Genomic DNA, 12,140 nt, shown 5'->3' with positions numbered 1-12,140 from the left:
CTTTCTTCGAACATCTTGTGACATTGGGCTCGGAAAACGGACCCTGCTGGCTGGGGGTATCATAAGTTGGGGCATTGGGCCCTGTTCCGATATGTGGTTCCCGAACCAGAAATCTCAATCGCTGGCCTCTGTGCGGGTAGCCGTCTCTGGATCTGAATGACTTTCCGCAGGACTTCTAGTGCGTGCGCCGGAGAGTATGGGGATTGGCATGCAAGCACAATTGTGCTTCTCAGACCGAGAGATATGAGGTATCTGCGTGCAGTCTCAAGCCCGGGGCAGAGTTCGGCTCTGACGTCCCGTTCGGTGACTTCGGATGCCATGGGATTCGCAGCGGCCCCTCCCACAACAGTCATCCATAGTAGTACTCGAGTCATCAGAGGTCCCCAGCAATGATCAGGGTCGGGATGTGTCTTTTCAATCGTTGCTTTGAGGCGCTCTGGAACGGAGAGTGGGCGTGATGGGATTAGTGTATCGCTGGCAAGTATGGCAGCAACCGAGAAAGGGACCGTGTGGAAAAATGCGTTGGCGTAGACGTGAGATAGAATACGAATGGACTCATAGTACCAGTCGCCAAAGACTGGACTCTCGGGATCCTCTGCTGATGGCTTCGAAAGGATGCGGTCCATGAGATAAGAGCGTGCTTGGAGGGACTGTGCGTCATTTCTCGTAGAGAAGGCTCCACTGGATGCAGATTCCTCGTCGTGATTGAGCGACAGAAATAGTTCAACGGCTTCCCGAAGATCTTGAAGAAGCTCTGCCGTGTATCTTGAGCACCGGTAGTCCTTGACAAGAGAGGCCCAAATCCTGTCTGGGAGATGCAGTGGTTTGTCCGGCTCCTGCTCCTCAGGGGGTACGCTGAGGTCGTAGGTGGCAGGCCTCCAATCCAGGAATATCTGTGCAGGCTGCTGCTCCGTATGGATGCAGGCTTGGTACACCACGCTATCATGTGTTAGTCGGATGCTCGGCTTCAAACGAGGGGTGAAATGCCGCCGCTACCAATGGACCAAGAGCAGTCGAGACGGAAAACATACTGTACTACGGCATTGCAGAGCCAACGCGATGCGGGGGAGTCGTTGTAGAGCCGTTGAAACCCGCCTCTTAGCTGTACAATCCTCTCCAGGCCTTTTTTGTGCACTTCCAACACGGCAAAGTTTCCGTGGATGACCTCACTGTGCAGGAGCCTGGTTAGAATCATGATAGTCTCGTCATTGAGCTGGATGCGCGGATTGCTCAAGCTGTGGTTGAGCAATCGGACGGCCTCCAGCTTCACAGCAGCAGTAGTGGCGCTTTCCCGCGCGAGGCCTCTGAGGACGTCAAGGCGTGCAGATGCCATGCACATGCCGGCCAGGAAGATGTTGCTGTTCTCAATTGGTGCTACGCGGTAAATGGTGGATGCAAAGTACTCGACGCCTGCGGACTTGTCAGGTCTTTTTTTGCCGACGTTGTGTAACGTAGCATTCACGGGGACTCACAGAACTGCTGCAGCTCACGAACATGCTGCTTGGGTGCGGCGAAACCCGGCAGCTGGCCGAGAGGATCCAGGTGCGAGGCCAGGCGGTCGAGGAGGGAGATTGCTAGATGGTTGTGCGGGTCGGCGTCCGGGGGTGGAGAGGGGGGCGCGGGCACGAGGGCGTCGTCAGGCGCAGAATGTGAAGTGGAGGCGGCGGGGTGCTTGTAGAGGTGCACAAGGGTGATGTGGTCCGGGTCCGGGTCCGGGTCGGCGGTGGTGGTCGTCTTCTTGCGGGCAGCGTGGTCGTACATGACATGCGAGCGGACGGCCTTGCGCACGCGGGCGTCGCGGAACTGGCTGGGGTCGGTGGAGTTGAGCCAGCGCAGGCCGGGCTGGGTAGGCGGCGGTCGCGGCTTGCGCTTCCTCTTGCGCGGCGGCTTCTTGGAGGCATTGTTGTCGGGGGCATCGGGGCTGCCTGCAGGGGGCGTGGTCAGTGGTGGAGCTGCCAGTCAGCAGCTGGCCGCACGACATACTGGAAGAACCAGCGACAGTGGCTGCAGACTGCTCAGCGTCGTCCGCGTCCATGTTCGCAGCAGAGCCATCGTCCCGCGGCACACAAGGCATGTAAGCGGCGGGACTGCGCGGTCTGCATCACGGCGACAGGTTGTCAGTAGCGCGGCTGCGACGGGTCCTCGAGCTGGCCTAGGCCGCGGCTCGCGCAGCTGTCCTCTGTCTCGGCGGGGCTGATTAAGCTGCCAGGAGGCGAGCTAGGTGGATGGCGGCTACAAGTGCGCTTCCAAAACGCCGCCGCCTCAACTGCGCGACTGCCCGCGCCCATCACGTGGCCTGCGCGCACGCCCGCCCGACAGCCGCCCCACACCCTGCACCCTCCCCCACGTCTGCTCCCCGACCTACAACCCTACACTTTCACTTCCACCGCAGCGAGCGCGCCGGGAGCGAGGTTGCGAGCACAACTGTTGCCGCATCTCGACCGCCACTCGGGCGCTGCCGTCGACACCCCCACATGCGACGAGTCATCACCCGCAGCCCCACGTTTCATCTAATAAAGCCATGCTAGCCAAACGGTATGTATATTTTCCGCGCTTGATTATGCGAGACTGCATCGTTTAGCGTCGAGCCTCGATCAGCTTAGGAGCGTGATCGACGAATCTACCTCCGCCGCCACTCCGCCAGGAACCCGACCCTGGGACCGAGCTCGCAATAAAATAATCATGTTCACATGCTTCATCAGCTCTGGCGACTAGTCGCTCCCTGCGGCTGAAAAGGTTGTTTCACGTGAAGCCGCCGGGGCTGCGGCGAGGCCGGACGAAAAAAGAAACGTGACGACCAGGTCGCCGAGGATCCGAACAAGAGCCCCATGCTGCAGTGCGACCCGGCCATTGCTTTTCTACAAGCACTGTCGCAAGGTCAACAGCACCCCAGTCATCGGACCGTACTCTGAAGATTACCTCCAAGGCGGTTGTAGACATTTGCGACACTGGTCTGAATGGTAACCCAAGGAAGTCTTAGCGGAACGGCCTCAATCTCTATAAGGAGAGATAGTCAGTGCTATTCTCTCCGAGGAGCTACTCCAAGAAGCAGCCCTCTCATACTGCTCTCGGTGCTGTGGGTCGGGTCGCAGCATCGAATTTCGCAGAGACACTGCAGTGGCTTCCCTCCGCGAGAACTGTGAACCCGCCACATAGCAAGGCCCTCCCGCTCACATAAACAAGCCAGCATGATCACAGATGTTCGGCTCCCTTGCGACGACTGATCCAGACCCGGCCCCCTTGCACTCAAGATGAAACAACGAGCAGGCTTAAGGGAAATGGCACGATAATAGCGAACATGCCGGTGTCCTACGCCATCCTTCGGTCCGCGTACTTGCTGCCATTGGCGATCAATAATGTTGCAATCCGCTGTTGTGATACAGCGGAAGGTTGAGAGCCGCTCTCCACCTTGGATTCCCCTTCGTACCGGGCGTGCGCATTACCAGTCCGGAGCACCGGGTGCGATGTGTTACCTGTGATGGACTGTTGGTATGACGGATATGTTCCGGCCGAAACGAGCCATTCGTAGGACGTTCGTCGGACTTTGCGTGCGTTTATCTCCAGGGCTGGCGCGTGGCAAGGAAACGTTGTGTTCACGTTCTGATGGGCTTTGGTGTACGGCAAGGAGGCAACTATTCCACCTGGAAATACAGAAGTATCAAGCGTAATTGGAAGAACTGAAGATTTTATGCAGACAAGTATATGTCCTAAAGTCCGGTGGTGTCTGAGTCTCGACTCGACCGCGACTACAAGGTCCTACACGAGATCCCTTTCTTCCCTCTCTTCGATTGTTATGTCATATTCCGTAGCAATCTCCAGGTGGAGAACCAAGGCCCGCGAGCAGTCTTACGGATCGCCCCCGGGATCACTCTGAGAACCAAGACCCGCCGGATCTTGAACCTTACATCGTCCAATAGGGGCAATACCGACGACGCAGGATTCTGTGCGACCTGCCAATGGTGGGGGGTACCTTGTCGTCAACCCAAAGGAGCGGTCGCTTGCATGGTTGCACAGTGAACATCAAACACAAAAGGTGCAGCGGTTCGGAAGACGTGCAAGCAATAAATGCTGAATTCGTGTCTGACTGCAGCAAGAACAGCGTGCGCCTCACAAGTCACTGCTATCCCGCCACCGTTCGTCCCATCCTTCCAAGGTCCCTTCGTATTTGCCCACACCAGCCTGTACCCGCAACCGCATTGCGCCACTCGTGCCCTGCTCATATGATGCCAGGTTGAGGACGTCGCCCCTAGGATTCCAACTCTTTTGCAGGTTGACTGTCTTGTGCTTTCCCATGCGAACCAGGGAATGCTGGAACATGGGATCGGGATGTCTGTCAGCGATCGAGGTGAAGTCAAGTTGCACCACGTTGTTCTCCACCCCAGCATAGACGGAAGGCGAGAAAGGCGACGGGGACGTGAGCGTGTAGACGGGAGAATTGATGGACCGACGGTCATTACGACGCTGGTTATTCCTGAATTGGTTTCGCGGGTTGAGGAAGAGATTCCAGCCGTAATGACTGCCGTGCCACTCTGCACGTGTTTCTTCATCTGTACGGATACCGTTGCCGATCTTGAGATTTTCTCTCCCATGGGCTCCACCAACATGGGCGTACTGGAAGGCTCGGCCGGCAGAGACACGCATATCAAAGAACTTGATGATACTGTGGCGCGAGCTGCCAACTACGAGCCTCTCGCGCGCAATGGTTTGCAGAGCATATACTGCGCCATCATCTGTAGGATCCCAGTAGCATGACTCATATGCTGAGGGTGAGCGCATGTCATGCAAACGGACAATGCCGTCGTAGCCACCACTCAGAAAGACGTTCGGATCGTTCCTATCGGAGTGCGGCAACGGCAAGGGTGATATTGGATACACCGAAGACTGCCGGGGTTCGCCGTCAGTGGTCACATCCACTCTATCCACAGCACCCCAGGCTGTGGCATCAATACCAAACTTGCGTATTGGGCTCTCTGAAAATCCCGAGGGTGTGATTTCGTAAACGTGGACGGGTTCTGTTGAGGGGCCCAAACCAACCGCAAGGGTCTCGGCAGAAAGAAAGCGAGTCGACCAAATACGGGAAGGTGTGTGATGCTTGGACAGCGGTTGCAAATGGCTGATCGGTTCTACCGTGTCCGCGGTCTTGTGAACCGGATACAGTGCAACGCTCGAATCTGCGAAACCAGCTGCCAGCAGAGGGTTCTTGGATGAAGATGAGACATGAATAGCCTTGACGGGACGCCCGTCGGTGTTGTATATCTCACGCCGCCAGGCGGGGGGGTCATCAAGTGTAAAAGTCACTAGATTCAAGTCACCGTTAGCTGTTCCAAGTATGACCTGTTCAGCATCCGGGTGAGGCGTCGCGCTCCTCTGGGCAGGCCTGAGGATATTGAGGCAAGTGATGTCGTCTCTGCCTTCAAAGGCACCGGGGATCTTGAAAGTGAACCAGCTCGTTCTATGGTGGTATTGGTCGAAATAGTGTTGCCGATCCTGCTGCGAGACCTGCTCCCATAACCGTTCAGTTGCCGGGCCCGACTCCTTGGCCCGGATCAGCAGATCAGTCCCGGCGCCCCAAGCAAGAATCTCCCGACGACCATAATCAGATCCGCCAGAAAGCTCTTCATATGAGTCCAGGCTGGGCTGGAAGCCCATCGTCTGTCCTCGCGGCCGCTTCCATTCCGTCAACGGTAGGCCGGTGTTCAAGGAGACGATGGAGCCAGAGGGCACGATGTATCGACCAACAAAAGCCTTCCGGTCCCAGTTCCTCGACAGGGTAGTCAGGGAGTGTGCCAAAAGACGTGCGGGTTGGTTGATGGTAGGATAAGAGGGGAAACGGCTGCGCAGGAAGATTTTCCAACCTTCGTGTTCAATGAAGGCGTGCAGCTTGCGGCAGGTTAACGAAAGGTCGCGCAGGGCCTGGGCCGTGGTGAAGTAGGTGATAACATGTGCTAGGAGCTCTACTGGGAGCTCTTCAAGTGCCGTGGGCATTTTCTTGCAGGTGCCGAAAGCGTTGGGTGTGTTGCTGATGGCAGGCAGCTGCGTGACGGCGAAAACGTCATCCTTAAAGCTATCGATAAGGAAGGCAACAGTGTGCATGACTCATGCGCGCATGACTCATGAGTCCCGCCAACAGGACCTCGCTCGTCTCGCACTGCCCGCGTTTCTCTCTTTACCCGCGAGCGCACGCATCCGCAACCCCATTGCGGCATCATTCCATCCGTTCCCCATTCCGCTCGACTGTGGCGAGGTTCGTGATGACGAGCCATTGTGGGATTCTTTGCTGCTGCCAGCCCGCTTCAAGGCGGCTGGGAAGATGCGTTTCACGCCCACTGCAACATGAGACGTTCAAATATGCTTCGTGTGGCTGGCGGGGCAGTGTGCCGACGTCGTTCTGATCTCCACAGTCAGCAACCAATTTACCCGGTGGGGAAGTCGACCGCAATGGGGAAGAGGCTCCCGCGCCGTTGCGTTGAAAAGCATGCAATCTCGCTCGAACACCGAGTCGCTTGCATTTGCTTCTTCGAAAGGCGTCTTCCCTGCAACAATGGCGGCGCGGAGGCTCCTGGCGCCTTTGCTGTTCCGTGCCTCGCTTGCACTATGCCAGAACTCGACATACACCAACCCTATCCTACCAGGCTTCCATCCCGATCCCAGCTGCATCCTTGTGGAAGAATGGGATAAGACCTTTTTCTGCGCTAGTTCGAGCTTTCTGGCCTTTCCCGGTATCCCCATCCATGCCAGCAAAGACCTTCGACACTGGATCTTGATTGGCAATGCTCTCAACCGTCCTGGCCAACTCCCTGAGCTTGCCAACACCAGCAGGCAAACAAGCGGAATTTGGGCCCCAACCATCAGATATCACAGCAGCACTTTCTACATTTCGACCACCTTGGTTCACGACGACCGCGATGCGTTCGATCCAGACCGCTGGGACAACGTCATCTTCTCGTCCGAGAATCCCTACGATGACGCGTCGTGGTCTGATGCTGTCCATTTCGCCTTCGAAGGCTACGACACTAGCCCGTTCTGGGATGACAATGGCCAAGTCTACATGACAGGCTCACATGCCTACAAAGTGAGGCCCGGGATCGACCAAATGGCCATCAATCTTCAGACTGGCGAAACGGGGGAGCTTGTCAACGTCTGGAATGGGACCGGAGGGCTAGCGCCCGAAGGCCCGCATGTGTATAAGAAGGACGGGTTATATTACCTGGTGATTGCCGAGGGCGGGACCGGCCTGAGCCATATGGGAACAATCGCCCGGTCTCCATCCGCAAACGGTCCCTACGAAACGTATCGGGGAAATCCTATACTTTCAAACGCGAACACGACTGAATATTTCCAAACCGTTGGCCACGTTGATCTGTTTCAAGATGTGACCGGGCTCTGGTGGGCGGTCGCACTCGCCACACGTTCGGGGCCTGAGTTTCTGACGTACCCCATGGGCCGCGAGACGGTGCTTTTGCCGGTGACCTGGAACAAGGGGGAGTGGCCTGTTCTGTCACAAGTCAGAGGCCAGATGAGTGGCTGGCCGTTCCCATCAGCGGACGGCGCCATTCCGGAAGCTAGTCCTCTTATCTCGTCCCCCGACGTTGTCGACTTTGCACCCGAGACTGCCCTTCCTCTGCACTTTTTGCACTGGCGATTTCCCCGTGCAGATGCATATGCCATTTCACCGCCCGGGCGTGAGAACAGCCTGAGGCTAAAGCCGTCAAAGCTGAATCTGACAGCACATGATGGACAGAATGCGACGGAGGATCAGACCTTGGTGGCGCGACGCCAGGTCGACACGCTGTTCACTTTTAGCGTGGATATGGATTTCTCGCCGCGGCAGGAGGAAGAGGAAGCAGGAGTGACGGTTTTCCTCACGCAAAATCATCACATGGATCTTGGCATAGTGCTCCTTCCCTCCTCAAGCGACTCGGTTGCGTCCTCGCCAAAGCTACGGCCGCACTTCCGCTTCCGCGCGACAAGCTATGTAGCCGTTCCGGATCCGGTGGTGGTGCCCGTGCCTGTGGCCTGGATAGATCAGGCGCTCAGGTTAGAGATCAAGGCCGCCAACTTGACGCATTATTCCTTTTCTGCCGCGCCCACTGCACAACGGTCGCAGATGATGACTGTTGCATATGGCGCCGGTAGCGTGGTTAGTTGGGGCTTCACAGGTGAGCACTCGCTTAGCAGAGTCGTGCATCATAGTTTGTAATGAGACGTGGCTAACGCGGCTGGAAAAGGTACACTACTCGGCGTCTACGCTACTACCAACGGCGGTAATGGTTCGACGAATGCGTATGTGAGCCGATGGAGGTATCAGGGGCAAGGCCAAATCGTCGACTGACCGTTGCGTTGGATGTCCCGCTCTTTGCTGCCCTCGGAATACTACACACCCGATTATGAGGCCACGAACGTTGATGCCCTCGCTTCATGTAATAGCGTGTTGGTAGCCTGTTTTCTGCGCAAAGTCGCAGCAAGACCGGATGTTCAATTAAGCACATCGCAGCCAATCAAGTTTCAGTCTGACGGGCGGCCGCTAAGGCTCTCAACCACGTTCTGTGATGGGGTGCACGTGCTACAATCTGTCTCCAAGATGACAGACAAGACGCTCGCAACAACACACCTGCAGCATTGTCGTGACTGTCGCAATGCCTCTGGCCTCGCTCCCTCGCCATCCATGCTCGGATCGACCTTCCGAAAGCGACTACCCCGCCAAGCCCCACGTCGGCCGCCTCCATCCCCAGCCGACCGTCAATCGTCGCCTCGGCGCTAGCGATAAAGGCCCGCCAGCACACGTAACAGCCGATAAAGCAATGACGAACCTGCCCTACTCGCCATCAAAGGACTCCATCGCCCTCTCGTCATCTTCCCAACTAGCACGATGCTCACGCAGCTCCTCGCCCTCGCGTGCCTCTCTGCGCTCTTCTACCACCATATACTCCACCCGCTGCTGCTCTCGCCGCTGCGCCGCATCCCCGCGCCGCACTGGTCGTGCCACGTCTGCCCACTCTGGATCTACAGCCAGCGGCGCCGCGCGCGCGAGCTGCGTAGTGTGCACGCCGCACATCGCGCACTAGGTCCCGTCGTGCGGCTCGCGCCCAATGAGGTGTCGGTCGCCAGTGTCCAGGGCGGGCTGAGTCGGATCTACGCCGGTGGCTGGGAGAAGGATGGGTGGTATGAGTTCTTTTCGAATTATGGGTGAGTTTTCGTTGATTGCTTCTACTGTTCTTTTTTTTTTTTTTTTTCGTTCGTGTCAGGCACGGTGTTAATCATGGGATCGAAATCTATCATGTTGCCATCCTGTCTCTGCTTCCCTCTTTCCAAATATATATATATATATATATCATACCGCACATATCCGGCTGTTTTAAAGGGCATCTTGTCCATTTCATGCTACTTTCTTGAGAGATTACTTTCCTATTGTGTTAAGAACCTTGTAGTCTTTTTCGATACAGCATCTCATACGCGGTCAAGCTTGTTGATACGCCCTTGATACTATACCAAGCAACATAACAACCATCTTCCAATCTTTCCCCCTCAGAGTCCACATTCCTAACGAACCCATGTATCTACAACACACAGCGTCCAGCCGATGTTCGCTACGCCCGGCTCAAAGCCGCACTCGACACGGAAGCGCATGCTCAGCAACATCTACTCAAAGTCCACCATCCAGTCCTCACCGTCTCTGCGTGCCGCCACCGCCGTCATCTTGCACGATCGCCTTCTCCCCCTTCTGGCATCACTAACCTCCAGCGACAATGACGACAACAACGATGTCTCGTCCGCAGACAAACCCTCGGCACCCACCAGCATCTACCCGCTCATCAGCGGCCTGACCATGGACTTCGTGACATCGCACATCTTTGGTCTTGCATCGGGAACCAACTTTACGCAGGATGCCGAGGCACGAGCGCGGTTCCTGCACTGGTACAAATGCCGCCACGGCTACTCATTCTGGCCGCAGGAGTTCCCGGCCTTCACGAGCTGGGTGAAGCGGTGGCTGGGCCTGAGGCTGGTGCCCGAATTCGTAGATCAGGCGAACCGGGATATCGAGAGTATGACCTGGAGCATGTGCGAGAAGGCCGCGTCCGTCTTGGCGCAGAGCGCGGGCGATGAGGTGAAGCCGGAGGCCTACCCTGCCGTGTACAGCCAGCTCAGCGCTGCGCTAGAGAAAGACTTGGCTAAAAAGGCATCACGCGGCACCACTCCTTGCGACGCCTCTGAAGAGCGTACGCAGATCGCCTCTGAAGTGCTTGACCATCTAGCTGCCGGGTTTGACACTTCGGGAATCACGTTGGTCTACCTCACTCATGAGCTGTCCCAACGACCCGAGCTTCAGAAAGCTCTCCGGGCGGAACTTCATAGCCTTTCCATACCCATCTCCGCTGCATCCGCACCCGAGGTTCCCAGCGCAAAGGAGCTCGATTCTTTGCCGTTGTTGCAAGCAGTGCTGCAGGAAACGTTGCGTTTGCACTCTGCAATTCCTGGGCTGCAGCCACGTACCTCGCCGGCCGGTGCATCGATAGGTCCGCCAGGCCATGAGTACGCGGGCCTGCCGGCGAATGTGCGCGTGGCTAGTCAGGCGTGGACATTGCACCGCAATGAAGACGTATTTCCAGACGCGGAGCAGTGGAAGCCAGAAAGATGGCTGGACGGAAGAGGCGGCTTGCTCACTGCAGACAGCGAGGATGGCGGCGAAAGATACCGAGAGATGATGAGATGGTTTTGGGCCTTTGGAAGCGGCGGAAGGATGTGTATCGGCAGTCATTTGGCCATCTATCGTGAGTCTAGACGTTCCTCTTACCACTCCCTCCGCATTTGTCATGCACGAAAGAAAGGTTGTTGGGAGAGAACTGATGACGTGGTTGACACAGAGATGAAGTTCATCATCGCCGCAATCTATTCGAATTACGAAACTACTGTCGTGAGCGACGAGGGGATCCAGCAATCCGATGCGTACACTGCGCCCCCTACGTCCGACGAGCCCCTGATAGTAGCTTTCAGGCGTGCAAAATGAGCTGGGCACAGGCAAGAGCCACGCCGACAGTTCTCTGCTGGGTGGGTACCGCATGCGACATTGCAAAGTCAGCCATCCAATTCTAGAGCGAACCCAAGGAATTATTCGGCGAGCATAGACCATTCTGTGCAAGTGTGCATAAACAGTACAGAGCAGAAGTAGGCCGAAAGTAATTAAATATCTCTCCGCAGGGTTGAACGGATAGACAGTCGCGAAACGACGGGCCAGCATGGCTGAGTCGCGTCCGTATCTCTCAGTGGCTTTCAGGTGGGGTGAGATACGTGTCAGTCCTCAAGACGGCGAATAAGATTTCTCAAGAGATGGATGGCGTTGAAAAGGCGGGATCCCGACGCTCGACGCGTTGCGCCTCCCAGTGCGCCGGAAGCGCGCTAGAGATACAGTCCAAAGCGCCGCCCAAAAAGGGGGAGAGTGGCAAAATCTGCCGTGCACGTCACTGACGTCGGATGGCGGTGGTGTTGACATGGCGGGAGAACAGGTGTTCGGCGGAGCAATGCCGAAACGTTCGTCGTTGGCCAACTCCTGAGCTAAAGCTGCGATTGAGCCACAGCGACGTCGACTTGTCAGTGCTAGCCGGGGGCAACGGTGTGGCTTGCAGGCTGGAGGCTAGGAGGCAGTTGCTGCAAGTAATTGCGGGCGGCAGACGGCTCCGATTCGTCGAGTGGAGCGCGCCTTGGTCGACGGTGCCTGTTAGCTCAGGCTGGCCGCGGATCCTCTGCGGGCTGGGGGCATGTCCAACCGCGCGAGCTTCGTGGCTTCCCTCGGTCGACGCTGCCCACCGCGCTCGTCGTCGGGGCAGGCGGACCGTAGCACGCCAATAATGGGAAAGGGGGCGGGGGGCGCGACTCATGCTGCTGAGCTAAGGAAGTGCATCTCCAGGCCGGGTCCACACATGCAGGGCTGGCGATGACAAAGGAATCCAGGGACCTGGACTGCTGGCGCCGATCCCACGGCGTGGCGAGAGGCGCGCGGCGGGAGAAACAGCGGAGGAGAGCAGCAGCGGCAGCGGACAATGCGGTGAGACAGATTGCGAGGATGAGACAGGGCTGATGTCACTTGTTCAGGTCGCACCGCGCTGGGCGGGGTCCCGGGGGGCGTGTTCCGCTGCCCGCGGGTC

At 57.2% G+C, this 12,140-nt stretch overlaps 4 protein-coding genes across 4 annotated transcripts; 2 read left to right on the top strand and 2 right to left on the bottom strand.

Moving 5' to 3' along the window:
• Positions 1 to 373: 373 nt before the first annotated feature.
• Positions 374 to 2,074, bottom strand: SLS55_008854 (uncharacterized protein; the record flags this gene model as incomplete). The annotated part of the gene is made up of 5 exons (XM_066780259.1): positions 374 to 436; positions 495 to 939; positions 1,032 to 1,410; positions 1,473 to 1,925; positions 1,984 to 2,074. The coding sequence occupies 5 exons, from the start codon at positions 2,072 to 2,074 to the stop codon at positions 374 to 376; spliced, it is 1,431 nt and encodes a 476-aa protein (XP_066629488.1).
• A 2,033-nt stretch (positions 2,075 to 4,107) lies between these two features.
• On the bottom strand, positions 4,108 to 6,093 carry SLS55_008853 (uncharacterized protein; the record flags this gene model as incomplete). Its single annotated transcript, XM_066780258.1, has 1 exon — positions 4,108 to 6,093. One exon carries the CDS (start codon positions 6,091 to 6,093, stop codon positions 4,108 to 4,110), a length of 1,986 nt encoding a protein of 661 aa, XP_066629487.1.
• Positions 6,094 to 6,541: 448 nt separating this feature from the next.
• SLS55_008852 (uncharacterized protein) lies at positions 6,542 to 8,200 on the top strand (the record flags this gene model as incomplete). Its single annotated transcript, XM_066780257.1, has 1 exon — positions 6,542 to 8,200. One exon carries the CDS (start codon positions 6,542 to 6,544, stop codon positions 8,198 to 8,200), a length of 1,659 nt encoding a protein of 552 aa, XP_066629486.1.
• Positions 8,201 to 9,580: 1,380 nt separating this feature from the next.
• On the top strand, positions 9,581 to 11,005 carry SLS55_008851 (uncharacterized protein; the record flags this gene model as incomplete). Its single annotated transcript, XM_066780256.1, has 2 exons — positions 9,581 to 10,217; positions 10,863 to 11,005. 2 exons carry the CDS (start codon positions 9,581 to 9,583, stop codon positions 11,003 to 11,005), a joined length of 780 nt encoding a protein of 259 aa, XP_066629485.1.
• Positions 11,006 to 12,140: the final 1,135 nt, after the last annotated feature.

Source organism: Diplodia seriata (assembly GCF_021436955.1).
Source record: "Diplodia seriata strain FDS-637 chromosome Unknown scaffold_9, whole genome shotgun sequence".
NCBI classification, from domain to species: Eukaryota; Fungi; Ascomycota; class Dothideomycetes; order Botryosphaeriales; family Botryosphaeriaceae; genus Diplodia; species Diplodia seriata.
Note: the sequence above shows the minus strand (reverse complement) of the source record. Positions and strands in the feature narration are given on the sequence as shown.